At 40.5% G+C, this 24,926-nt stretch overlaps 1 protein-coding gene and 1 non-coding gene across 9 annotated transcripts in view; one reads left to right on the forward strand and one right to left on the reverse strand.

Moving 5' to 3' along the window:
* The window catches only part of RBPMS (RNA binding protein, mRNA processing factor), a 190,141-nt gene that overhangs the window by 52,004 nt on the left and 113,211 nt on the right, over window positions 1-24,926 (reverse strand). For all 8 annotated transcript variants that reach the window (XR_008377413.1, XR_008377416.1, XR_008377417.1 and 5 more), the window contains exon 5: window positions 17,373-17,523. Coding sequence is in view for 3 of the 8 variants with exons in the window: in XM_053578763.1 (XP_053434738.1) it covers window positions 17,373-17,523 (151 nt within the window). In the remaining 5 variants the exon portion in view is untranslated. The remainder of the gene's footprint in view (window positions 1-17,372; window positions 17,524-24,926) is intronic.
* LOC128576636 (U6 spliceosomal RNA) lies at window positions 3,250-3,357 on the forward strand. Its single transcript, XR_008377467.1, has one exon. It is a non-coding gene; the product is annotated as a U6 spliceosomal RNA (small nuclear RNA).

Consider the following 24,926-nt stretch of genomic DNA (forward strand, 5'->3'; position numbering starts at 1 on the left):
TCCGGTAGTCCCATGTCACACTCTATCAAGAGCTGTGGTATCACAGCTCTGGGACTACAGGCACCTGCCACAACAACTGGCTAATTTTTTTGTTATTGTTATTTAGCAGGCCCTGGCTGGGTGCAAACCCACTACCCTTGTTGCATGTGGCTGGTGCCGTAACCACTGTGCAACATGCGCTGAGTCAATGCCCAGCTATTTTTAAAGAGAAACTAGGGTATTAAGGTCTCGCTCCTGCTAAGCCTGATCTTGAACTCCTGAGCTCAGGAGATCTACCGGCCTGTGCCTCCTAGACTGCTAGGATTACATACATGAGCCACTGTGCAGGGCCTTAGACCCTCCTTTCTAACCGATATTTTGTATCTTTTGACCAACATCTCCCCAATTCTCTTTATTATTATTTTGGGGGTAATTAAGTGATTAAGAACACTTACGTAAGATCCATCCTCTTAGCAGATTTGTAAATACAAGGATTTGAAATTACGATCTAGAGGAGATACCTATCTGCACTACGGTTCACTCTGCTACTAATTCAAAATAGGAAAGACCTGGAAGCAACCTAATTGTCCATCCAGATAAATGGATCAAGAAAATATGGTATATGCATACAATGGAATGATATTCAGCCTTAAAAAAGGTGGCTGGGTATCTTGGCTTTTGCAACATCATTCTATGGATGAAACCGGGGGACAGTGTATAGTAAATGAAATAAGCCAGTTGCGTTAAGACAAAAACATGAGGAATCTAAAATAATTTCATGGCTCGGTGCCTGTGGCTCAAGCGACTCTACCCAGGGCAACAGCTTGAGACTCTGTCTCAAACAAATAAATAAATGAAATAATTTCATATGTGATAATAACCCCAACTGAGGGTGAGAGGCACCAAGTACCTACTAAATTTCCATTTTTGTGCCAGGCACTGTATTTGCTGATGAATTTATTCTTGATGGACACAATATGAAAATGTCAAGGAAGTTCAACCTCACCTGGGCGAGGTGGCTCACGCCTGTAATCCTAGCACTCTGGAAGGCCAAGACAGGTGGATTGCTTGAGATAATGAGTTTAAGACCAGCCTAAGCAAAAGTGAGGCCCTATTTCTACTAAAAATAGAAAAACTGAGGCAAGAGGATCGCTTGAGCCCAAGAATTGGACGCTGCTGTGAGCTATGACACCAAGGCATTCTACCCGGGGCGACAGCTTGCGACTCTGTCTTTAAAAAGAAAAGAAAGTAAGTTCAATGAACCCAAATGGATCATGACAAAATGACAGATCTACACTGTCTTGGTTCTAGAAAGCCACTAAACATTCAATAATATTAAGAAACTAAAGCACTTATATAAACAAAGAGAAAATGTCAAACAAACCTACCCATATCACTGAGTGTCTTCCTGACTATACATTCCATTTCAAGGACCAAGGTCAGGTGTTAAAACAAGCAGAGAAGACATGTTCCAGGAACACTCCATCACTATTGCACACTACGACAAAGCTAACATTTCACACTAATCTAAATATTTAACTTTCTGCCCTTTGTGCTTATTTTAAAGCATCTAGTCAATATCACTGCTCAGTCTGTTTTATGTTTATTTTACAGGTAAGACGTTCTTTTTACAAGATGAATTTCATCTTTTTTTGATGAACATTCTGGCTATTACATATCCCATCTTTCCACTTTTAGTTTAATTTCATTGGTGGAAATTATTGGATGAGTAGAACTATGTTTCATTACTCTTCTGCTGACATAGCTAAAATTAAGAAAAAAATAATAAAAACAGCGTACAATCACTAGTAATCCCAGTGTTCTATTGCATTTCCTAATTAAAGAATTTTAATAATTAGGGCGGCACTGGGGCGGCGCCTGTGGCTCACTGAGTAGGGCGCTGGCCCCATATACCGAGGGTGGCAGGTTCAAACCCAGCCCTGGACAAACTGCAACAAAAAAATAGCCGGGTGTTGTGGCGGGTGCTTGTAGTCCCAGCTGCTTTGGAGGCTGAGGCAAGAGAATCACGTAAGCCCAAGAGCTGGAGGTTGCTGTGAGCCGTGTGACGCCACGGCACTCTACCGAGGGCAGTAAAGTGAGACTCTGTCTCTACAAAAAAAAAAAAAATAATAATAATAATAATTAGGGCGGCGCCTGTGGCTCAAGGAGTAGGGCGCCGGTCCCATATGCCAGAGGTGGCGGGTTCAAACCTAGCCCCGGCCAAAATCCAAAAAAAAAAAAAAAAGAATTTTAATAATTAAAAAATAATAATCTATTTCCTTTCTAAAAACCTTATCCTCAGTACAGCTGTAGAAGTGGCCTTTTCTATGGACAAGAAATACATTACATTACTCTATATGAAAACAGGTCATACTGGGCACCCAGTGAAGCACACTGCAGTCCTAAACCACCACTACCATGAATGTCAGACATTCCCAAACTCTGCCCACTCTATCAGTCCCAGCTTTTCTTTCCATCAGAAAGGTGTCCCTTCCCGGCTCTTGGAAATCAGAAAGAATAATGACAGAAACACATGAATCATCATGATACTCAAAAACAGGTAAAGGGAAACAACAGAACACAAAACAAAAACCCTTATAGAACAGTGATCACCAATGGAGATAATCAATCACTAATCTCTTTATGCTGAAAACTCACAATAAAATGGAAAGAAGCAAGCATTTAAATTGTTCTTTATCTAAAATGAATGAAGAGTAAAAAAAAAAAAACCCACCATCTTCAACCTCTAATGAACTACTGAGGAAAGATCAATGGATTAAGCCATTAAAATGAAGTTGATAGACACCATACAATGGAGGTATTAGTTCATTACCTTTTGAATCCACAGATCTTCTTAGCATCAAACACAGGTTACTTCATAAAAGGGTGCCACAGGAATTACACAGCACCTATGACCTAGGATGTATTCTTGCCCCCAAAAGGTAAAGCTGAATTTAACCAAACCTTTCAAATCTAATCAAAGTTTTTACTCTCTTTCTCTCACAGTAAAGAGAGTGGTACATGAACATGCAAAAGAACATCTAAAGGAAGAAAACAGACAGATCAAGAGCATCTTTTCTCAGGAAGGCTGATAATGGTTTTCAACAATTCAATGTCCTTAAAAAGGAAGAGTGGGGGAAGGGAAATTGCTCTGGATTAAAAGACATTTAAGAGACAGAACTAATGCAACGTACTAACCAGATATGAACAAATCAACTGTACAAAGAAAACTGAGGACACAGAGAAAGAAGTGATTAAAAAGTAAGTTGTGTGCTTGCTTTGGCAGCACATACACTAAAAGTGGAACGATACAGAGAAGATGAGCATGGCCATTAGTGCAAGGATGACATGCAAATTCATGAAGTGTTCCGTATTTTTAAAATACTATTTGTAACAATATATAGAGTAACAAACTATATAGCATAAAATGAACATGAAAATAAGTCAAAAATTAGAAAGCTAATGATCCCTTTTATATACTATTCTGATTGGTTTAATTTCTTCCAGATATATGAATAAATTACTTAAAAAAAAGTAAGTTGTAACAAAATCTTGATAATAATTATATGTGAATAATAAATTTCTGGTATACTCCAGTATATTTGAAAACACTGACTCTCTGATTAAGCTGTAGGTGATTTACAAGTTATCCAGGTAATGTTTACACCAACAGTGTTTGTTATTCAAACATGCCCTGCCTTCTTCCTTAAAGTCATGAGGTAGAAAGTAGAAAGCTTTTAATGAAGCTTTTTCTTTCCAACTCAATTCAGGCTTCTGAGTTAACAGAAGGCAGGAAAACAATGCCCCTGGAAAAAAAATCTTTCTCTGCACATGTGGAAGGGTGAAGGGGAAGAAGCAACCTTCTACCTACTCTCCCCTTTGCTCCATCGCCCAGATGCAGGTAATACTGGTTTACACTGTTATCATGAAGGCAGGGAGAATATATGTGTGTACTTGTATTTGGAATGTTGTGGTGGTTCAACTAAATGACAGCTTAAAAAAAATCATATTTTTAGCCAATTACCTACAACCCCAAGGATCCTGAATTCTACCACAACCGTGTGGGAATGAAAGAATATCTGATGAAATCCCAACCTAGCAACATTTCAGCCTTGGAGGACCATAAGCAGAGGACCCAGTTAACCTGAGCCTGGAATTCTGGCCTATACAATCTCTGACAAAATACACATATACTGTTTTAAGGAGAACAAACAAATGAAAAACAAAAAACCCCATCCATTTTCAGTTATCAGAGTTTGGTTATTCCATAAATACTTCTCTAAGATGACTAAATATGACTTGATGAGATACAGGCTGTGATGGAGTAAAAATCCAAAACACTTCCTCCTGTTCACAGAACAAAATCTTCTGCTTGGTATCTAAAGATTTCCTAGATTCTGCACAATATTGTTGCATTGCTGCTTTCTTTTTCTTTTTGCGGTTTTTGGCCAGGGCTGGGTTTGAACCCGCCACCTCTGGCATATGGGGCTGGTGCGCTACTCCTTTGAGCCACAGGAGTCACCCTGCATTGCTGCTTTCTATCTCCTTCCGACATCTCTTCAGCTTCACTGGATCACGAGCTCTAGCTCTGTCTGTTGTAATCCCCTCCTTCTTACATTTTCAGGTTTATCCTCACACTAGCTACTCCTTAAGTCTGTGAATGTGTTTACACATTCTCTTCTTCACTGAGATTTTTCTCATCTTCAGCCAAAAGGTTAAAAGATTGCCAGGTCTTTTCTTATTCTCTCCATAATAATCGGCAGCATCACCTGAGCACAGCATTATCTGCAACACCAGCTACATGCTCGCTCTGCTTCACACTGTAGTCCTTTACAGGCCTGTTTCCTCTATTATAGTGTAAACATCACAGAACAGAACTGTACCTTATTCAGCCTTTTAATCTTGCACCTCCTCTCAAATGTTTGCTAAACTCAAGTGAGAAAATTAGAACAGGAACTCACCATAATTTCCTGTACAGAGCTGTTAGTGCTTGCACAGCTTGGTCTCCTTGACCTTCTGAGGAATATTTAATTAGAAGACAGAAAGACACCCCTCCACTTTCAGCCACTAATTAATTTAACAACTTCTCCATCCTATCTTGGGATAGCCAAGATCCTAGTGGCCACACACAGTGCAGAATGAACAGGACAATAAAGAACCTAAGTTTGCATAGATCACTATTTATGCCAGAGATTTCCTACCTCATTTACTCTCTAAGAAACCACCATTTCTGACAGTCTTTTTCCAAAGAAGAGCTTTGATTACACAGTAGAATGCTGTTATGGATGTACTGTAACAAAAATATAAGACCTAGAGCTGAGAATGAAAACAGGTATCAGAACAAGCTGTTATATAAAATCTCATCCATACCAATATCTATATTTGTATAACTATTTATCCAAAATGTAAATCCTCATCTCTGGGTAGACAACATAATCTTTTTTTTGTTTTTTGAGACAGAATCTCACTATATTGCCCTGGGTAGACACGGCAACCTCCAACTCTCAGGCTTAAGTGATTCTCTTGCCTCAGCTTCCCAAGTAGCTGGAACTATAGGCGACCAGCTATTTTTTTGTTGTAGTTGTCATTGCTTTTTAGCTGGCCCAGGCTGGGTTTGAACCCACCAGGCTTGGTGCATACAGCCAGCACCATAACCACCATGCTAACGGGAGCCAAGCCAAAACAACATAATCTTCAGCTTTCAATTTATAAATATTCAGATACTGCCGGGTGGCTCACGCCTATAATCCTAGCACTTTGGTAGAAGGAGGCAGGCAGGTGGCTTGAAACAAGCCTAAGCAAGTGTGGGACCCCATATCCACAAAATATTTACATTGCAGTGAGCTATGATAATGCCACTGTAGTTTGGGCAACAAAGTGAGAATTTGTCTCAAAAATAAATAAACAAGGCTCAGCACCACCCACATGCACCAAGGCTGGAGGATGCCTGTAAGTCCCAGCTACTTGGGAGGCTGAGACAAGAGAATCACTTAAGCCCAAGAGTTGGAGGTTGCTGTGAGCTGTGGACAACCATGGCACTCTACCAAGGGCAACATAGTGAGACTCTGTCTCAAAAAAATAAAATAAAACAAGTAAATACGGGCGGCACCTGTGGCTCAGTTGGTAGGGCGCCGGCCCCATATACCGAGGGTGACGGGTTCAAGCCTGGCCCCGGCCAAACTGCAACCAAAAAATAGCCGGGCGTTGTGGCGGGCGCCTGTAGTCCCAGCTACTTGGGAGGCTGAGGCAGGAGAATCGCTTAAGCCCAGGAGTTGGAGGTTGCTGTGAGCTGTGTGAGGCCACGGCACTCTACCGAGGGCCATAAAGTGAGACTCTGTCTCTACAAAAAAAAAAAAAAACAAGTAAATACACCAAAAATAAGATTTGAAAAGCCCCCAGATATGTTAAATAAAAGTTATAAAAAAAAAAATCAGTGAACATGAGGAAAACTCTTGTTTGTGTATACACATACATATTTAGAGATATGGAGTCTCACTTTGTCGCCCTATGGATTGGAGTTGCCAGGGCTATTCGAAGGTGCTATCATGACACATTAAGGCCTGGAAGTCTAGATTGTGATTCTATTACTCTGCCGCAGCCTCCTGCATAGCTGGGACTACGGCCTTTATATATGCATATTTTAAAAACCATGTTAAAATTCCTTACCTCTTAGTATTTTTCAAAAAAATTTGTATTTAATTTCTAAGTTTCTAAAAATCAGCTTGAATCACAGTTTGTAATGAAAGTGGTTGTATGGTGGGGAATAACTGAACATTTTTTGAAAGATAACAGGTGTATGTCCTGGAAAGACAGGAAGTTCTCTGAGAAAGAACAATGGTATGTCATCCAGTTCCTCAACCAACCAGTTTTTTGGGCTAGCCTTGCAGGAGTCCTCAAACTTTTTAAACAGGGGGCCAGTTCACTGTCCCTCACACCACTGGACGGCTGAACTATAGTTTAAAAAAAAAAAAACAACTATGAACAAATTCCTATGCACACTGCACATATCTTATTTTGAAGTAAAAAAACAAAATGGGAATAAATACAATCACACCGCCTCATGTGGCCTGTGGGCCGCAGTTTTAGGACCCCTGCTTAAGCAGCAGAAGCAGAAGCCCTTCATTAAAGCACAGGCTGGCACACAAGCTTGTGGAATCCTAGGCATTGGGGCACACACGTTTACTCCAATTTGGCTTTTTCCTTTTTTCTAAGATAGCGTCTCATTCTCTCACCAGGACTAGAGAGCCATGGCCTCAGCCTAACAAACTCATAGCCAACTCCAAACTCTTGGGCTTAATTAATCCTCCTGCCCCAGCCTCCCAAGTAGCTGGTAGTATAGGTGCCCATCACAACACCCACCTAACTTTGTTTTTGCATAGGCTGGTCTTCAACTCCTGACCTCAAGCCACCCTCCCACCTTGGCTTCCATTTAGTTCTAAATGTCTTTAGCTGCTGTTGCCAAACCTAATTACTTGGCTGGCAGGATAATCTATAATTTTAACTCTTTAAATGTTGAATTTATGGTCTATTTTTATAATTAACAATAAAATACAGCATCATTATTTTGCAAATAAAATTTTATACATTTAAGTGTAAGGAGAGAGTTCAAGGAAAAAAAATTTCTTAAGTGGAGAAAGGTCCAGATTGTGATCATGTGATAATTACACTTTTGTCTTCGAGTATGTTAAAATGGACTAAAAACTATCATGCCCTGAACAGTACACCCGATATCCCAGAAGACAAATCCCTCACACTTGTATATAAATTTTATTTTCAAAAATATTAAGGATCAGGTATCTTAATCCAATCCATTATATAAAATAAGAAGCAAACTTTTTCGCCAATCTGTTCAACCTCTTTGAAAGTTAAAAATGAAAAATTTCCTGCGGTTTTCTCTTGAGCTTTATGGGACTTTACAGAAGGAACTGTCTTTAGGTACACTATCTGCTTAACCATATATAAATATGTGAATTTACACTGGTTTCATACTACACTTGTCTAAAGAAAACAATGCAGATGAGGTCTTGGATCCCAACTATACAAAACAGGGCTGTATTATTACACCTTCCCACTTGTGCTCATTCTCATTTCCATTTCAATGACTCCAAACACCTCCTAGTGAACTGTTTGTATGTCCTCCAACCCTAAAGCAAAATCAAGTATTCTCATCTTTGTTGATGGTGCTGTTATTTATTAAATGAAAGCACTTAAACTGTGAAAGTGGTCTCTCTTATTTTCTGAAATAACCCAGAGAGAATGGAGTACAAGCAGTCCCTGAGTTACAAACATCTCAGTTATGTACAACAGACATTACAAATGAAGGGTATTACATTAAGTTCCTGAGTTACAAACATCCAGCTAATGTATGACTCCCACTTATGAACGGAGGTTATTACAGGTAATAGGTAAATGTACCTGCTCCAACTTATGTAGAAATTCAACTTAAGAACAAATCTATAAAACCTATCTTGCCAGCAAGCCAGGGACTGCCTATACACTAGTACTACATAAAATGCATCCAGTAGTTCAACTTAGTCAACTGCTTCAGAATGCATGTTATACTTAATGCAACCTGGCCATCAAATTTCACCTAAAGCTTGATTTTCTTTAAATAGTTCTTGAAATCTTATCTTTAAAATAAGATGTGGGCCTCTGGTGCCTTTAACAAGTATATTTCAAAGGCCTGAGTGAGTTTTAAGTACTTCCTATACTTTAAAAAAGAGCTATGTGTGGCAACTCACAACTATAATCCCAGCAGTTTGGGAGGCTGAGGTAGGAGAATTGCTTGAAGGTCGGAGTTCAAGGCCAGCCTGGGTAACATAAGGAGAAAACCTCTCACAAAAAATTAGCCCAGTGCAGTGTTACATAGCTACTTGGGAGGCTTGAGACAGGAGAATTGCTTGAGTCCAGGATTTCCAGGTTATAGAAAGGGGCCATGGTTCTTCATCTGGACCATAGAAAAAGAACCTATCTCTCTTTTTAATTTTGAGACAGCCTCACTTTGTCATCACAGCTCACAGCAACCTCAAAACTCTTGGGCTCAAGCAATTCTCTTGCCTCAGCCTCCAGAGTAGCTGGAACTACAGTGGCCCGCCACAACACCCAGCTATTTTTAGAGATGAGTCTCACTCTGGCTCAGGCTGGTCTTGAACCTGTGAGCTCAGGCAATAAGCCACTGCACCTGGCCCTATAAATTCATTTTTCTTGTGTTCCCAGGGCCTTTCGTTTATAACATATGTAAATATAAATATCTAAGACACTTTCTCTTAAAAAAGTCTTAAGGGCGAGGTGGGTGGCTCACGCCTGTAATCCTAACACTCTGGGAGGCTGAAGCTGGTGGATTGCCTGAGCTCACAGGTTCAAGACCAGCCTGAGCTAGAGTGAGACCCCCGTCTCTAAAAACAGTCGGGCGTTAGCGACAGCTGCCTATAGCCCTAGCTACTTGGGAGACTAAGACAAGAGAATCGCTCAAGCCCAAGAGTTGGAGGTTGCTGTGAGCTGTGACGCCATGGCACTCTACCCAGGAAGATAACTTGAGACTCTACCAAAAAAAAAAAAGTGTTCCATATTTGCTGAGTATTCTCTCTGGGACCTGTTGCTTGATACAGCCTTTCCTAAACCTTTCCTAATTCCTTCACATGAGACAGAAAACTCACTTTCAGTAAGCCCTGGTCAGTTTTAGATATTGGGAAATTCCAGGGGCATGGCAGGCAATCAAGGAAGTTTGGTGATTATTCACCCAAGGGTTATGTGCTCACCATGTTATTGAAGAATACCAATTTAACAGAACATGCTTTTTGTATGGGAGCGAGGAGGGAAGAAAGGTGCAAAGACAAAAAGAAGAGTATGTTGAGTAAGAAGAACAATTTTTTTTTTTTTTAAACAGAGTCTCACTTAGAGTGCTGTAGTGTCACAGCTCACAGCAACCTCTAGACTCTTGGGCTTAAGTGATTCTCTTGCTTTAGCCTCCCAAGTAGCTGGGACTACAGGTGCCCGCCACAACACCCAGCTATAGGAAGGAGAATTTAACTTTATAATTCCTTGGTTTATTTTATTTTATTTTTTTTTTGAGAGTTTTAAGCTGTTGCCCTGGGTAGAGTGCCGTGACATCACAGCTCACAACCTCAAACTCTTGGGCTTAAGCGATTCTCTTGCCTCAAGTTTCCCAAATAGGTGGGACTACAGGCGCCCACCACAATGCCTGGCTATTTTTTGGTTGTAGTGGTCATTGTTGTTTGACAGGCCCAGGCTGGATTTGAACCCGCCAACTCCAGTGTATGTGGCTGGCACCATAGCTGCTGAGCTATAGGCACTGAGCCTATAATTCCTTGGTTTACTGATGATTCTCAAACTTAACATTGCATCAGAATTCACTCAGAGAGCCTAAGTCCTAGCCCAAACCCAATGTATCAGATTCCCTGGGGTTAGAATACATAAATCTGGATTACTGCAAAGTTCAGAAGCCTTTTGATATTTGCTTTGGAACAAATGAATTCAAAGGAGAGGACCCATCTAATTTGAGTTAAAGCTCTATTAAGTGTTGGCTGCCTCTACCTTTAAGGGCACTATTAGAATAAGGTATATTGCCAACAGATAAACTCATCAAGAACATTTACTCAATTAAATGCCATATGTATTATGACAACTTCACCAAATCAGGCACCCTAAACATGTACTTTTGATCGTATCTCAATCACACCTCAATAACCCTGTACATTTTAAAAGTGCCCGGAAGTATACCCCTCTCTACATATTTGCTGAGAATAGAGCAATTATGATCAAATGAAAAGCATTAAAAAAAAAATCCTGTGGCATTGAAAACAAAATCCCATTTGTATTTCCAGGTATTAAATACAGGCTATACTATGTACAGAAAAACCGCAAGTCTCATAATTGTGTGGAACAAAAGGCACATAAACATATAGATTTATACACATATAGGGTGGCCATGAAGAGTATGCAAGTTAAAATAGTGTGCAATTTAAAACTGCACACGAACCTTATGGCCACCCAGAATATTAACAATCACTCGGTACTGAATATATGTAGCCCTTTCCTAAATTTTAACATATCAATAAATCTAAATCTCATAATGTGATGGATTGGTATAATTATGACCAACATTTTGTAGCTAAGAAAGCTGAGACTGGCGGCACCTGTAGCTCAGTGGGTAGGGCGCTGGACACACACACCGAGGCTGGTGGGTCTGAACCTGGTCCAGGCCTGCTAAAACAACATAACTGAAACAAAAAAAATCACCAGGCATTGTGGCAGGCGCCTGTAGTCCCAGCCACTTGGGAGGCTGAGGCAAGAGAATCACTTGAGCCCAAGAGTTGTTGTGAGCTGTGATGCCACAGCACTCTACCCAGGGCGACAGCTTAAGACTCTGTCTCCAAAAAAAAAGAAAGCAAGCTGAGACATAGAGAAGTACCAAAACCACTGCTGGCCCCATATACCACGGGTGGTGGGTTCCAACCCGGCCCCGGCCAAACTGCAACAAAAAATAGCTGGGCGTTGTGGCAGGTGCCTATAGTCCCAGCTACTCAGGAGGCTGGGGCAAGAGAATCACCTAAGCCCAAGAGCTGGAAGTTGCTGTGAGCTACTGATGGCACAGCACTCTACCGAGGGTGCAAAGTGAGATTGTCTCTTTAAAATAATGAAAAAAAAAAAAAAGTACCAAAACCAAAGTTACACAACTAGTAAATGACAAATCAGAATTTAAATCCAGGCACTTGATAATAGTTTGCTAGAGTTGCCATAACAAAAACTACAGACTGGGTACTTAAACAACAGAAATGTATTCCCTCACAGTCCAACAGACTGGAAGTCCAAGATCAAGGTGTCAGAAAGTTGGTTTCTCCTGAGAACTCTCTCCTGGGTTTGCAAATGGATCCCTTCTTCTATGTCCTCACACAGTCTTTATCTGTGTACTGGTGTCTCTTTTTTCTTTCATAAGGGTCACAGTCATATTGGATTAGGGCCCTATCCTAAGGGCCTCGTTGAACTTAATATTCTCTTTAAAAACATCATCTCCGGGCGGCGCCTGTGGCTCAGTCGGTAGGGCGCCGGCCCCATATACCGAGGGTGGTGGGTTCAAACCCGGCCCCGGCCAAATTGCAACCAAAAAATAGCCGGGCGTTGTGGCGGGCGCCTGTAGTCCCAGCTACTCGGGAGGCTGAGGCAAGAGAATCGCTTAAGCCCAGGAGTTGGAGGTTGCTGTGAGCTGTGTGAGGCCATGGCACTCTACCCAGGGCCATAAAGTGAGACTCTGTCTCTACAAAAAAAAAAAACAAAAAAAAAAAAAAACATCATCTCCAGGGCGGCACCTGTGGCTCAAGGGGGTAGGGCACCGGCCCCATATGCCGGAAGTGGCGGGTTCAAACCCAGCCCTGGACAAAAACTGCCAAACAAACAAATACCGAAACCATTATCTCCAAATATGGTTGCCTTTTGAGGGACCAGGGCTTAAGACTTCAACATACGCACTGGTTGGGGTGGGGGTGGGGGCGGCATAATTCAGTTCATATTTAGTGGCTGTGTCACCTCAAGAAAGTTATTAGATTTTGTAGGCCTCAGATTTTCCAAATGTAAAACAGTGCTACTGAAGATCAAATTAAAGAATTCATGCAAAATATACAGCAGAGTGTATGGCACACAGCATCATCATTTCATAGATGTGACAAACAAAAATCAGAGATAATGACTTGCCCTTTTTCCTTCCCTCTCCTTTTTTTTTTTTAATTTGGCATTTTTTTTGGCCAGGGCTGGGTTTGAACCCGCCACCTCTGGCATATGGGGCTGGCGCTCTACCCCTTTGAGCCACAGGCACCGCCCCCCTCTCCTTTTCTTTTCTTTTTTTTGAGACAGAGCCTCTCTGTGACCTCAGTAGAGTGCTGTAACATCATAGCTCACAGCAAACTCAAACTCTTGGGCTTAAGCAATCCTCCTGACTCACCCTCCCAAGTGGTGGGGGACTATAGGTACCTTCCACAATGCTCTTACTCAGGCTGGTCTGGAATTCCTGAGCTCAAGTAATCCACCCACCTCGGCCTCCCAGAGGATTACAGGTGTGCTGCCACTGCACTGCACCTGGCCTGCCCCTTTTCCTTCTCTAAAGCAGAGACCTTATGCTAAGAATTCACTTTCCTGCAGAATCTATTGCCATAATCTAGGACAATTTTACATAATTTGTATTTTTTCTAAATCTATGACTTTCTGCTTTCTCATACTTCTCAAATGTTATTAAATGCAAGAAAGAAAGAAAAACTCAAATTAATGATCCTATTAATAAAAATTTAGGCATAGTGGCTCACGCCTGTAATCCTAGCACTCTAGGAGGCCAAGGTGGGTGGGTCACTAGAACTCATGAGTTTGAGACCAGCCTGAACAGAAGAGACACCCCCCCACACACACACTAAAAATTTAAAACCAAGGCAAGAGGACTGCTTGAGGTCAAGAGTTTGGGGTTGCTGTAAGCTATAACACCATGGCACTCCACCAAGGGTGACAAAGTGAGACTCAAAACATTAAATAAATAAATAAAATTTAGTTAGAAAGATACACTATTACTTCCTTGAGATTGTAAGTGAATTTAATTCATCTTTTCTCCTAACTTGCAAAGACAACTGGCTATACTCCCATAGTGATGACACCTCAGAAGATCAGTACCTGCTTTAAGTACCTGTTATTAGGAAAGAAAGACAACCCAATGGTTTTGTTAAAGAAATCAAGATTCTACTTCACACTAGCCTAGTACTTTGCATATACTGGGTGTATTTAATCCACATCACAATCCTTTGATAGTTACTTAGCTCTCATAACAAATCACGTTTAGAAAGTATTATTGTCATATTATAATTGAGGGAACAGGAACAAAGCAAAGTTAAAAAGTTTTTTTCTGCAAAGGCCACAATGCTTGACAATAGTCAGCAGAACAAGAACTCTTGTTGACATCTTCAGTCTGAAGCTCTGTTCTCCACAGTGGCCACACCTTCCGTGGCAAGCCACAATCTCTGGTTTTCTCATTCTTTCTGGCACAGAGTAGATGCTAAAGGAAATATGCAGTCTGGTTTGGGGGCAATCTAGACTAAGGTGCACAATCTCTTTTGTGACCTTTATGCAGAGCCAAGTTTTTTCTGATAACTCCTTGGACTCACAGCTTTTTTCAGGCAGCAATCAAGTTTAGAGAGTTCAAGTAAATATAAATAAAATCACAGAATAGTCTTTTCTCTAGCGATAGCAGTGCTTTTCAGTCACTACCATATAAAAACATGAATAAAAACAATATTAATACCCCCCCACCGCCGTGGCCTACAATAGAGAAGCCCCCAGAGCCTTTCCAATCCCCAGATTCTATGTCTCCATTATAGTCCACGCTTTCCAGGTGGTTAAATTGACGATCTTAAGTACCAATTATGGGTACTATGCAACTGGATTTACCAGTGTAGACCCACCATGGTATTCACAGTCTGCAGTGTTACGAGGAAAGCATTGATTCTGTGTATGTGAAGGAAGTTCTCAGAGGGAATGATAATAGATGATAAAGGTGACCTGAGTCATAGTGGAGTTGGTCTCATTAGGGCCCTTGTATCATAAAAAAGAGCTCTATTAAAAGAAATCATGCTATTACTTTCTCAAGAATATATTGCTGGCTGCTTGGATTTGAAGTGCAGTGTCATGAACAAATTATTCTCATAGCTCACTGTCACCTAGAACTCCGGGGCTTAAGCAATCCTCTTGTCTCAGAGTCCAAGTAGCTGGGACTCCAGACCCATTCCACCATATTTTGACTAATTTTGTTTTTATTATAGAGATGCAGTGTCACCAAGGTGCCTAGGTTTGTCTTAACTCTTGGCTTCAAGCAATCCTTTTGCCTTAAACCTCCCAAAACGCTGAGATTACAGGCGCAAGCCACCATGCTTGGCAGATTTTTATTTTTTATTGTTTTTAGAATATAAAAGTATAAGTTTAGAAGAGAGCAGGGAGTGGGGTGGGGTAAGAGAAAAAGGAGCACAAGAATGGTGCAGAGTTGCAAAGGAAGAAAGAAGAATGCCAGCCGATTTTTATATCTTTTTTGTTTGTTTCAAGTTTGTTTTGCTGTGAGCAGCCTGGCAAGTTTTGACTCTGCCATGGAAACTATCTGGCCACTTCTGAGCTGTTCTGTACGCAAGGAAGGGAGATGAGCAAAACTGGCCAGATAAGAGCCCTAAGCTCTACTTCTATACTCTCCTATAAATATGCAGGGACTTGTGAACGCCAAGTTTGCTCACCTCTGTTGTTTTTGTACATCACAGGGTGTATGCATCACCTCCGTGGCCACCTATTTCAAAGAGCTGTTGTAATAGATTCAGAAAAGGTTTTGTGGTCAAAAAAAGCAAAGCATCTGGCAAGGAACTGAAAGGATAAAGTTAAGTATCACAGGCATTATACTTCCTGTCTGAATTAATCATTTCAAAGGACTCTGAGACTTGAGGGTGGCAAATTCACTAAAAAAAGCAGACTTACCTTCCTAAAATCAGGCATCCTAAAAGTACTCTTCTCTGATGCCTTTACTGAGAGAGAAGAAATTTCAGAGAGACATAAAGAAGGATACAAATGCTTCTATAATTGCACAAAGAGCAAGCTGAAATATAAATTTATCCACTCACTATAATGTTTATTAAAATATATACAAAGCACTAAGCTAGACAGTGTAAGGATGATGTAAGGTACATCCCTATAAACTCCTGTATTACAACTGCACTATAAGCCAAAACTTCTGTTTAGATTCCCTTCCCAAACAAATGATTCAAGTTTCCCTAGAACAGGGAAGATCAAAATAATTATTTTCTATTATGACTTTATGGCTTTTTAGAAATTTAATTTAGAATATGCTAGGGAGAAACTCTCATCTATTAGTTTCCACTGACAAGCACCAGCTTTCTCCAGAGGGACCAAGCCACAGAAGAACTATTTAACTTCCACAATATGCGATTGAATCTGACACACACATGACCTTGGGTAACAAGGAGACCACATGTCCTTCAATTTAAAGAAGAAGAGTTGAAATGTATTGTCAGGGAAAACAGGAAAAACATGACAATTATGTGGTTTAAAAAGAAGATCAAAAACGATAGTACAGAAGTATTCCAAATAACTGCAAGCCACTTGGGCTTCCTTGAATGCCCTGCCATATTAAATCACACATGGCTCTGCAATGAAAGGAAAAGTTAAGGCCTGTCTCATGCCTCACTTCTGCCACTGACTGAGCTTGAGAAAGAAAATGAAGACAACCTTTTAAAGTTAATCAATGAAAGGCAGAAATTGTAGTCTGGACATAAAACAGAATAAGCTCATTAATGTTGGGTAAAAGATTTGTTATGCCAATTAGTCATTATCTTTACCCCATTAATTTAAAACAGCAAGACCCCAAATTCCTTACAGCTTCACTGTTGTTAGTTTTTCACTGACTGTCCCAATATATAAATTCTTTGTATGTGTTTACCTCTTCCTTAGAGTTAAAACTGTTCTCAAAAATACAAGCAACTTTTCTAAGACGGCTTCTTTCACTTTATTTTATTTATTTACTTTTGGAGACAGAGTCTCAAGCTATCGGTACAGCAACCTCCAAACTCTTGGGCTTAAGCGATTCTCCTGCCTCAGCTTCCCAAACAGCTGGGACTACAGGCGCCTGGCTACTTTTTTTTTGGTTGCAGTTGCTCAGCAGACCCGGGCCAGGTTCGAACCTGCCACCCTAGGTATATATGGCTGGCAACTTTGCCCACTGAGCTACAGGCGCCGCCCTGCTTCTTTCACCTTCAATATGCCATTTTTCCCAAGTCACAGAACTAATGTACTTCAACAAATGGAGTAAAGTGAATGCTAACAACCAGCTCTTTTGCCCAAGAACAGGAGAAAAAAGAAGGGTTTATACCCCAAGGCATGTAGGGGTACACAACAGTCAATATTATATCAAGGAAATCTATAGCACATCAAATAAAACTTAAGAGGTTGCAGTGTTGTTCAATGCATGGCCCATGGGCCACACAGTGATTCTATGAGGACTCTTTTGCTTATTTGTGGTAGCAGGTATCACAGAAATTATGTGTGGAACATTTTATTTGCTACCAGTTTTCATTAGTGTTGGTACAGTTAATATGTAGCCCAAAACAATACGTTTTTCTTCAATATGGCACAGAGAAGCCAAAAGGTTGGACATACTGGCTCAAGCTGAACTATCGTTTGGGACAGCAAATCACGAATTTTGGAGTTCATACAGCAAGAATACACAACTTCTTCATAGAAATGGAAAATAAGACTCAACCAGGTCTATGTCCCACGGTATAATCTCATATGCAGTACAGGAACAATTCCTGGTCTGTTTGCTACCCCAAATGAAAAGTAGATCAACTTACATGGCTCTCTGGCAATGAACTGAGGTACTGTGTTGGGCAGAGGAGTGCTGGGGTTTGGAGTCCCTACTAGTTTGTTCTTGGCCATCTTCGTGTTTGCCTTAGCAAACTCTAGTCGTAGTGTTTGCGGAATTTCAGGATCGAAGCGGATGCCCTTTGGAAATAAAGAACAAATGGAAGATGTTTTCATTTCCTTAGAGTCAAACCGGAATGGTAACAAAATAAACACACCACTAAACTAGCCTATCAGGGGAAAAAAGGTCAACAAAAGCTCTCATTCTCACCACTTATACAGAATATACGAAAACCCATAATATAACATGTCAAGGAAGTCAGGCGGATTTAGTTTACTTAATTTAGAAGTTTAGTTACATGACTTTTCAACCGTCCCTCTTATTGCACAAAAACTTTTCCAGCTAAAGTTTTAAAATTTGCACCAGCAAATTCCTAGCATACGTAAAAACTAGGATTAATGGTTATCAGTGAGAATGGAAGAATTAATGTGAAGACCCAGGCAATACTGAAGTATGACACCTAGTAACATCTCAAGAAGCCTGGACTCTTACTCTGATGATGCTTTTACTTGTTTTCTCCTTCCAGAACAGAGTACTTCAATGGAGAAAAGGATTTTGGTCCCTTTCTAACTGCAGAGCTTTATAAAATTAATACAGGTACTCCACGTTAATCAGAAGACAGGAATTAAACTACTTTAAGATTTCAATATCTAACCAGTTATCATTGGATTCCAGTTAGTTTATAAATGTATATAAAACCTAAATGTCTTGATGTAGTCCTGATTTTGATTATAGTTGGCTTACTAGTCACATGGAAAGGTAAAGGATATCAGCCAAAGCAATCATAATTTCCGTCACCTTTGACCTTATTTTTACATTTTATCTAAAACAAACCACATCCAATAAAACAAATCGCAAACACCATGAAACGTAAGATTAGGGAAAGACAAGACAGTCTATTTTTGGAAGCTTCCTTTCCAAGAATGCCTTCCTTACTAGTACAATAGTGTCAAAAAAACATTCCAAGCCTGGCACAGTGGCACACCTGTACTCCCAGCTACTCAAAAATACTCTGAAAGCTGAGGCTAGAGCCCAGGAATTTGAGACCAGCCTGGGCAACACAGCAAGAACTTGTCTCGATAAATAAATAAAATTTAAAAATCCCATAATAGTGCATGAATGTGCATCCAAAAAAAGACTCAGGTCCCATGTTTGTCTGTATGGTGTATTCTGAATGTCCACATTGCATGTGTGAGGACACCAGCGCCCTCTTTTCTTCTTAATTAGCTTGAAGAAACATAAGAGCAATTTCCACAAAAAGAAACTCTTGCTCTGTAGATCAGGATAAAATGAAGCTGAACTTCAACATGGTTCAGCTTCAAGGATGCAAAGAAAAGCCAGTGACTGGATGGCCTTAAGGAGGGACAATAAAATCCACAGACCCCTGACCCAGAGAAGTCTGGGAGTGGGTGGAATTTGTGAGCCTAATTTATTCATTCTCTGAGACTGGAAACCAATTGATAGTAGCAAACAAGGCAGGGGGAAGATTCCTCTCATAGACCTAACCAACACAAAAGTGAAAAGGATGTCAGTTTTGTAAAACATGATTTTAACTGGTCATGTGTGTATGTGTGTGTTGGAAAACCTAAATATTGTCTTGCCAAAAACATACATAAGGAAAAAACAAAGCTCCATTCACAAGCAGCATTTTCTACTTAACATTTTACCCTAACAAAGCTAAAAGAATAAATATTTCCAAATACGGACTGGAAGAGCTGTGGTTTTTGCTGGAATACAATCACAGTCCCTGGCTGTCACTTAAAGGTACGCTGTGGAAGGGCTTGTACCACACACATAATGGCATTGCTGGCACTTAAACTTGACTAACTTTTCTGTGAAGAAGCAACTTTGCTAAATCCGAGCTCACAATTTGAGTACCATGGCCCAGGCCACTGTAGGTAATGTATCCTGGAATTACCAGTAGCCCCCCTGGAGCTTCTACATTCAGATGATGAGACTACACATCTGAACTCTATGCCTCAGCTCTCACATTGGTGTTCCAGAATCACAAGGCTCCACACAACATACCTGACTCTTATACAACCTGGGCTGGTGGTTCAAGTCCTAAAACATGCTGAACTGAGTCTCCCCCACTCTGTCCTCTTCTCCTCAGCCCTCCTCCCATTTGAGCTAAAATAACGTCAACATCATGCTCCAAATCAAAGTTCCAGCATCCTTATTTAAAAAAAAAAAAAAAGGAAAAAAAAAAAGCTTAGAAGTTAAAATGACCTAATTTGTTTGGCAGCTTATTTAGAGGCCAGAGACTCAGAATTCAAGCCACATTCCTCCAACATCTTTAGCAGCAATGCCATATTTGGTAATCAATATCCTGCTCAGCTAGGTTTCTATCCATAGGGATTAGCCAAGCCAAAAACGGTTAAATGTTAAAGGATGAGTAGGCAGAGGAGAAATGGGGGCAGGGGAAAGAGAACAGGGAAGTGAAGAGGAAAATGAAAAAGAGAGGAGAAAGATGAAAAAGAGGAAGACAGGAAGGAGATAGGAAACAAAATTCCTTGTGCTTTTAATTAACGTCTAATAAGATTCTTCTCTGGCTACAGTAACTTCCTGTTAAATATTGTCAGGACAAGGTACTGCCAACTGGAAGGAGAAATCTGTACCTTTTAGAAAACCAACCCTTTCCTGTGGCTCAGTGGGTAGGGCGCCAGCCCCATATACCGAGGGTGGCAGGTTCAAATCCAGCCAAACCGCAACAAAACAAAAAAATAGCCAGGCGTTCTGGCAAGGGGAAAAAAAACAAGTCTCTGCTTACTTTCTGTGCTACCTGACACAACAGAAAAACAAAAAAGTCTTCACAAAATCAGCCTACAGGTTGGACACCCAATCTAGAGGATGAATTTTCTACCCAGGGGGAATTCTGGAAGCTAAAAAGACACTGTCAACAAATAATGTACCCATGTTAGTCCAGTCTACTTAAGAGTCCAAGGTTAGTCCAGTCTACTTAAGAGTCCGAGGCAGTTTCAGGTAAAGTAGAAGGTGTATAGGGGGCTGAGGGAGGAAGGCATCACAAAGGAAGTGATGGAAAAGCAGTTCACAAGGTGGCAGTCCAGGAAAGGGATCAGCAAATTTCTGTGACAGGATGCACAAAGGGTGTGTGTATGATGGGGATAGCTGTACAAGCAGCTGAGGTGAGATCACAAAAGACCTTTTATGCCATGAGTGAGGACTCTGAAGTGTGTGCATGGCTGAGCCATTAAGTTTATAAAATGGGGGGAATAAGCTGGTTGAGGTGGCTCATGCTCAATCCTAGTACTCTAAGAGGCCGAGGTGGGTGGAATGCCTGAGCTCAGGAGTTTTGAGACTAGCCTGAGCAAAAGTGAGACCCCGTCTCTCCAAAATAATAGAAGAACTAGCTGAGCATCATGGTGGGTACCTGTAATCCCAGCTACTTGGGAGGGTGAGGCAAGAGAATCGCTTGAACCCAAGATACTGAGGTTGCTGTGAGCCATGACGCCACAGCACTCTACCCAGGGCAACAGGGTAAGATACTATCTCAAAAAGATAAAAACGAAATAAATGAAATAAAATGGGGGGAATAATATGATCAGATTTATGCTGTAGAGCTGTGATTCTAAAATGTTAGTGTGTATCAAAAGTAACCAGAGGACTTGCTCTAAACTGAGTCTGGGCCCACATCTAGTGTTTGATTCAGTGAGTCTAGGATGGGACTTAATAATTTGCATTTGTTAACAAGTTCCCAGGTTATGCTGCCAGAGTAGGGACTACTTTTGAGAATCACAGAGGTAGCTAAGATGGACTTAATGAAGAGACTGGAATAGACCAGACATGAAACAATTAGAACTGGGAAGAGAAAAGACAGGGTAAGGCGTCGTTCTTTGGGAAGACCACCCAGGGGCCAACGTCTGCACAGAGTTCTTTCTGTGTCCTTGTTCCTCTGACCACAGCTGACTATTTGAGGAACAGATGCTGCTCAAAGTGACCAAACACGTTTTCTCTTCTGGGGATTTCACCTTTGAGTCAGACAGAGAAAATGGAAGTAGCTAGAAATGAGTCACCTTAAAAGCCTCTCACTAGAGAAAAGGTCTCCGAACTCCTGTCACAGAGTTCTCAGAGCACCCTGATGCCTGACAAAGTCTTCACTTATTTGGTTAAACAAAAAAAGAAAAAGAAAAGGAAAAAAACACAACCAGAATAATGCTGTCACTTAACAGCTATCCCAATGTCCTTACAAATTGTTCTACCATTAATGCCAGTTTATCAGTCTTGGAGAATGAATTTTAGGGACAATGGAATCATCCATGTAAAGAAAAAACTGTGAAGAATGAGGCAGAGCTATACATATATAGAGAAAGATATCCATGTCTACATTAGGTTAAAAAAAAAAAAAAAAGATGCTCAACAGTGTTTAGTAGCGTGGACCTAGAGGGGAGAGAAGTATCTGGATATGTATGTGTGCATGTCAGTTACCGGTCCACAAATGCTCATGAGACAACCAACCTGTTAATAGCACTTAACAGCGGGAGGTGGGGGCAGATTTTTGTATTATTTGAAAGTTTTACAAACATGTAATTTATGAAATCCAATAGAGTTAACAAAATAATGAGGGAACGAGGTAGAATAAGAATGTTCCTAAGGAGGGCTAGAAGAAGCAGAGTAGAGCCAAGTAGATATCCTGCCACACAGCTCTCAACCAGCTGTATTGGTGTTTTCTGCTTACTTTGAGACAGGGTCCACTCAGGCTGGAAATTAGTAACACAATCACAGCTTACTGCAGGCTCCAACTCCTGAGCTCAAGGGATCCGCTTGCCTCAGCCTCCGTTAACAGCTTGAATTACACGTATGCTTCACCAGGCTTGGTTACTTCTTAATTTTGTGTAGAGACAGCGTCACTACACTGCCCAGGTTGATTTCAAACTCCTGGCCTCAAGTCTTTATAGACAAACTGCACATGTAGTACAAAGATTCCTGCATACTCCTCGTCCAGATTTACCAGATGTTAGCATTTTACTACATCTGCATTCTCTCCCTCCCTCCCCTTATACACACACCCATACACACCATTTTTACCCTGTACTGATTAAAAGGTGCAAGCATGAATGTCCCTTTACATTTTACCTTAGTTTGATTTCTTAAAAACAAAGACATCTCTTGTTTTCCCAATTGAGGATCGAATCCAGAATCATACATAGCATTTAGTTGTTACCTCTTTGAGTCTCCTTTAATCTAAAAGAATTCTTCATTCTTTATTTTCTGCAACCTTGCCATTTTCAGGGAGCACTGACTATTTTTTAGAATGGTCCTCAACTTGGGTTTATCTACTTTTTTTGGTTTAGATTCAAATTATACATTTTAGGCAGGAATATCAGAGATGAGATGAGTGTCCTGCACAGTTCATCACATCAGGAGGCACACGTCCTTTTTGTCCTGTTATAGTGATACTCACTCTGATCACTTAATCAAATTTCTCTACCATAGGTTACTATGTTTATACTTTTTAACTAGTACCCTGTTCCCCAAAAATAAGACATCCTTCGAAAATAAGACCTACTCACAGGAAAGATAAGACATCCCCTGAAAATCAGACCTAGCACATCTTTGGGAGCACACCTTAATATAAGACACTGTCTTATTTTCGGGAAAACAGGGTAAGTGTCTTGTAGAAAGGTATTTTCAAATCTACTAGTTTTAACACCAATTTAATGATTCTTACCTTAAGAAATCATTACTATCATGGTTGCCAGATGGTATCTTGGTAATCTCATTAATCATTCCTTTTATATACTATATATGGGTTTTCTACTCTATGGGAAAAAAGCTTTTCCTTCTGTAGTTTGTTAATTATTCATTTACATCAGAACTGAATTACACATTTATATTCTATGGATTATTACTATTATTTTTTGCATTCAAATCCCCCCAGAATTGTGTACACATGTACTCTCACATTTATGTTTTTCTACATCATTTAGATATATTACAAATATATGTGGATATATTAAAATTCATACTGCTATCTCCAATTCCAATCTACCACTGGGTTAATTCTAGCCTCCTTTGCATATTCGTAATACCTTCCTGTAATGGTGAGAATCCTGGCTCTTTTTACCCATTCTAACTTTTTATCTGTTTGCTCAGTGTAAGAACGTGCAGTAAGTAGTTTCAGAATTGCTAACTAATACCATTATAAAAACCAAACCTACTGATGACTCGGGATTTAAGATGTATAACCAATATGCACATTCAATAATTAATTGGGTTATTTTCCCCACTCCTCTTATCTTCAATGTGGCTGTGTTATCCATTTGAAATACATTCATTTATTGCTTTTTGTATTTAATCTGGAGTCTCTCCATCCTTGTCAAAGCAAGTAAAACTGCTTTACCATTAAAAGTTGACTCACCACTCCATTTCTATTTACCATTCATAAATAAGTCTTACGAATATTGACTAAAAAGCTAAAGACACAGACTTGTTTTTTTGAGACAAGAGTTTCACTATGTCGTCCTCGGTAGAGTGCCATAGCATCACAGCTCACAGCAACCTCCAGCTCTCGGGCTTAAGTGATCCTCTTGCCTCAGCCTCCAAAGTAGCTGGGACTACAGGCGCCCACCACAATGCCCAGCTATTTTGTTATTCTTGTTGTTGTACTTGTCATTGTTGTTTAACAGGCCCGGGCTGGGTTTCAACCTGCCAATCCCAGTGTATGTAGCTGGTGCCCTAACCACTGAACTACGGGAATCGAGCCAAGACACAGACTTTTAAGTCACCTGCTGTGACTTCCTGAGATACTGAACCTCTTGAGGGAAGCTTCTAAGTGATCAAAAGTTACTAACACGATTTGTTGAATTTTTTAAATTTCTATTTATTTTTTTGAGACAGAATCTCACTTTGTCACCCTTGGTAGAATGCCATGGCATCATAGCTCATACCAACCTCAAACTCTTGGGCTCAAGTAATTCTCTTGCCTTAAGGAGCTGGGACTACAGATGCCCACCCACAACGCCCAGCTATTTTTAGAGATGGGGTCTTGCTTTGGCTGAGGTTGGTCTCGAACCTGTGAGGTCACACAATCCACCCGCCGTGGCCTCTCAGAGTGCTAGGATTACAGGTGTGAGCCCCTGCGCCCAGCCAAATTTTTTATTTTTAAATGAAATATGGCAAAATTTTAAAATAAAGAGGTTAAAGAAGCTAAAATCGATGTAATAAAATATTGCTATGAGAGTCATGTCTGTTCAAATCCAGAGCTGTAGGTCAATGCCTGGCCTTTCCTAATGAATCCTGGGCATACAAAGCCTTTGTAATAAATGATATGTAATGTTTCAACATGGGCAAATTCTTTTTATGAATCCTCTTCCATCAGGACAAACTATAAGAAAGTACAAGTAGGATACTACCTCTGCAACTCATTGCACTGTCAATCACCTCTGCTGTCCTTTGGAAGACAGTCACAAGTCACTTCCTTAAGAATTTTCTCTCAGAATCTTCAGTTTCATACACAGCCTTT

Source organism: Nycticebus coucang, chromosome 24 (assembly GCF_027406575.1).
Source record: "Nycticebus coucang isolate mNycCou1 chromosome 24, mNycCou1.pri, whole genome shotgun sequence".
In the NCBI taxonomy this organism is placed as follows: Eukaryota; Metazoa; Chordata; class Mammalia; order Primates; family Lorisidae; genus Nycticebus; species Nycticebus coucang.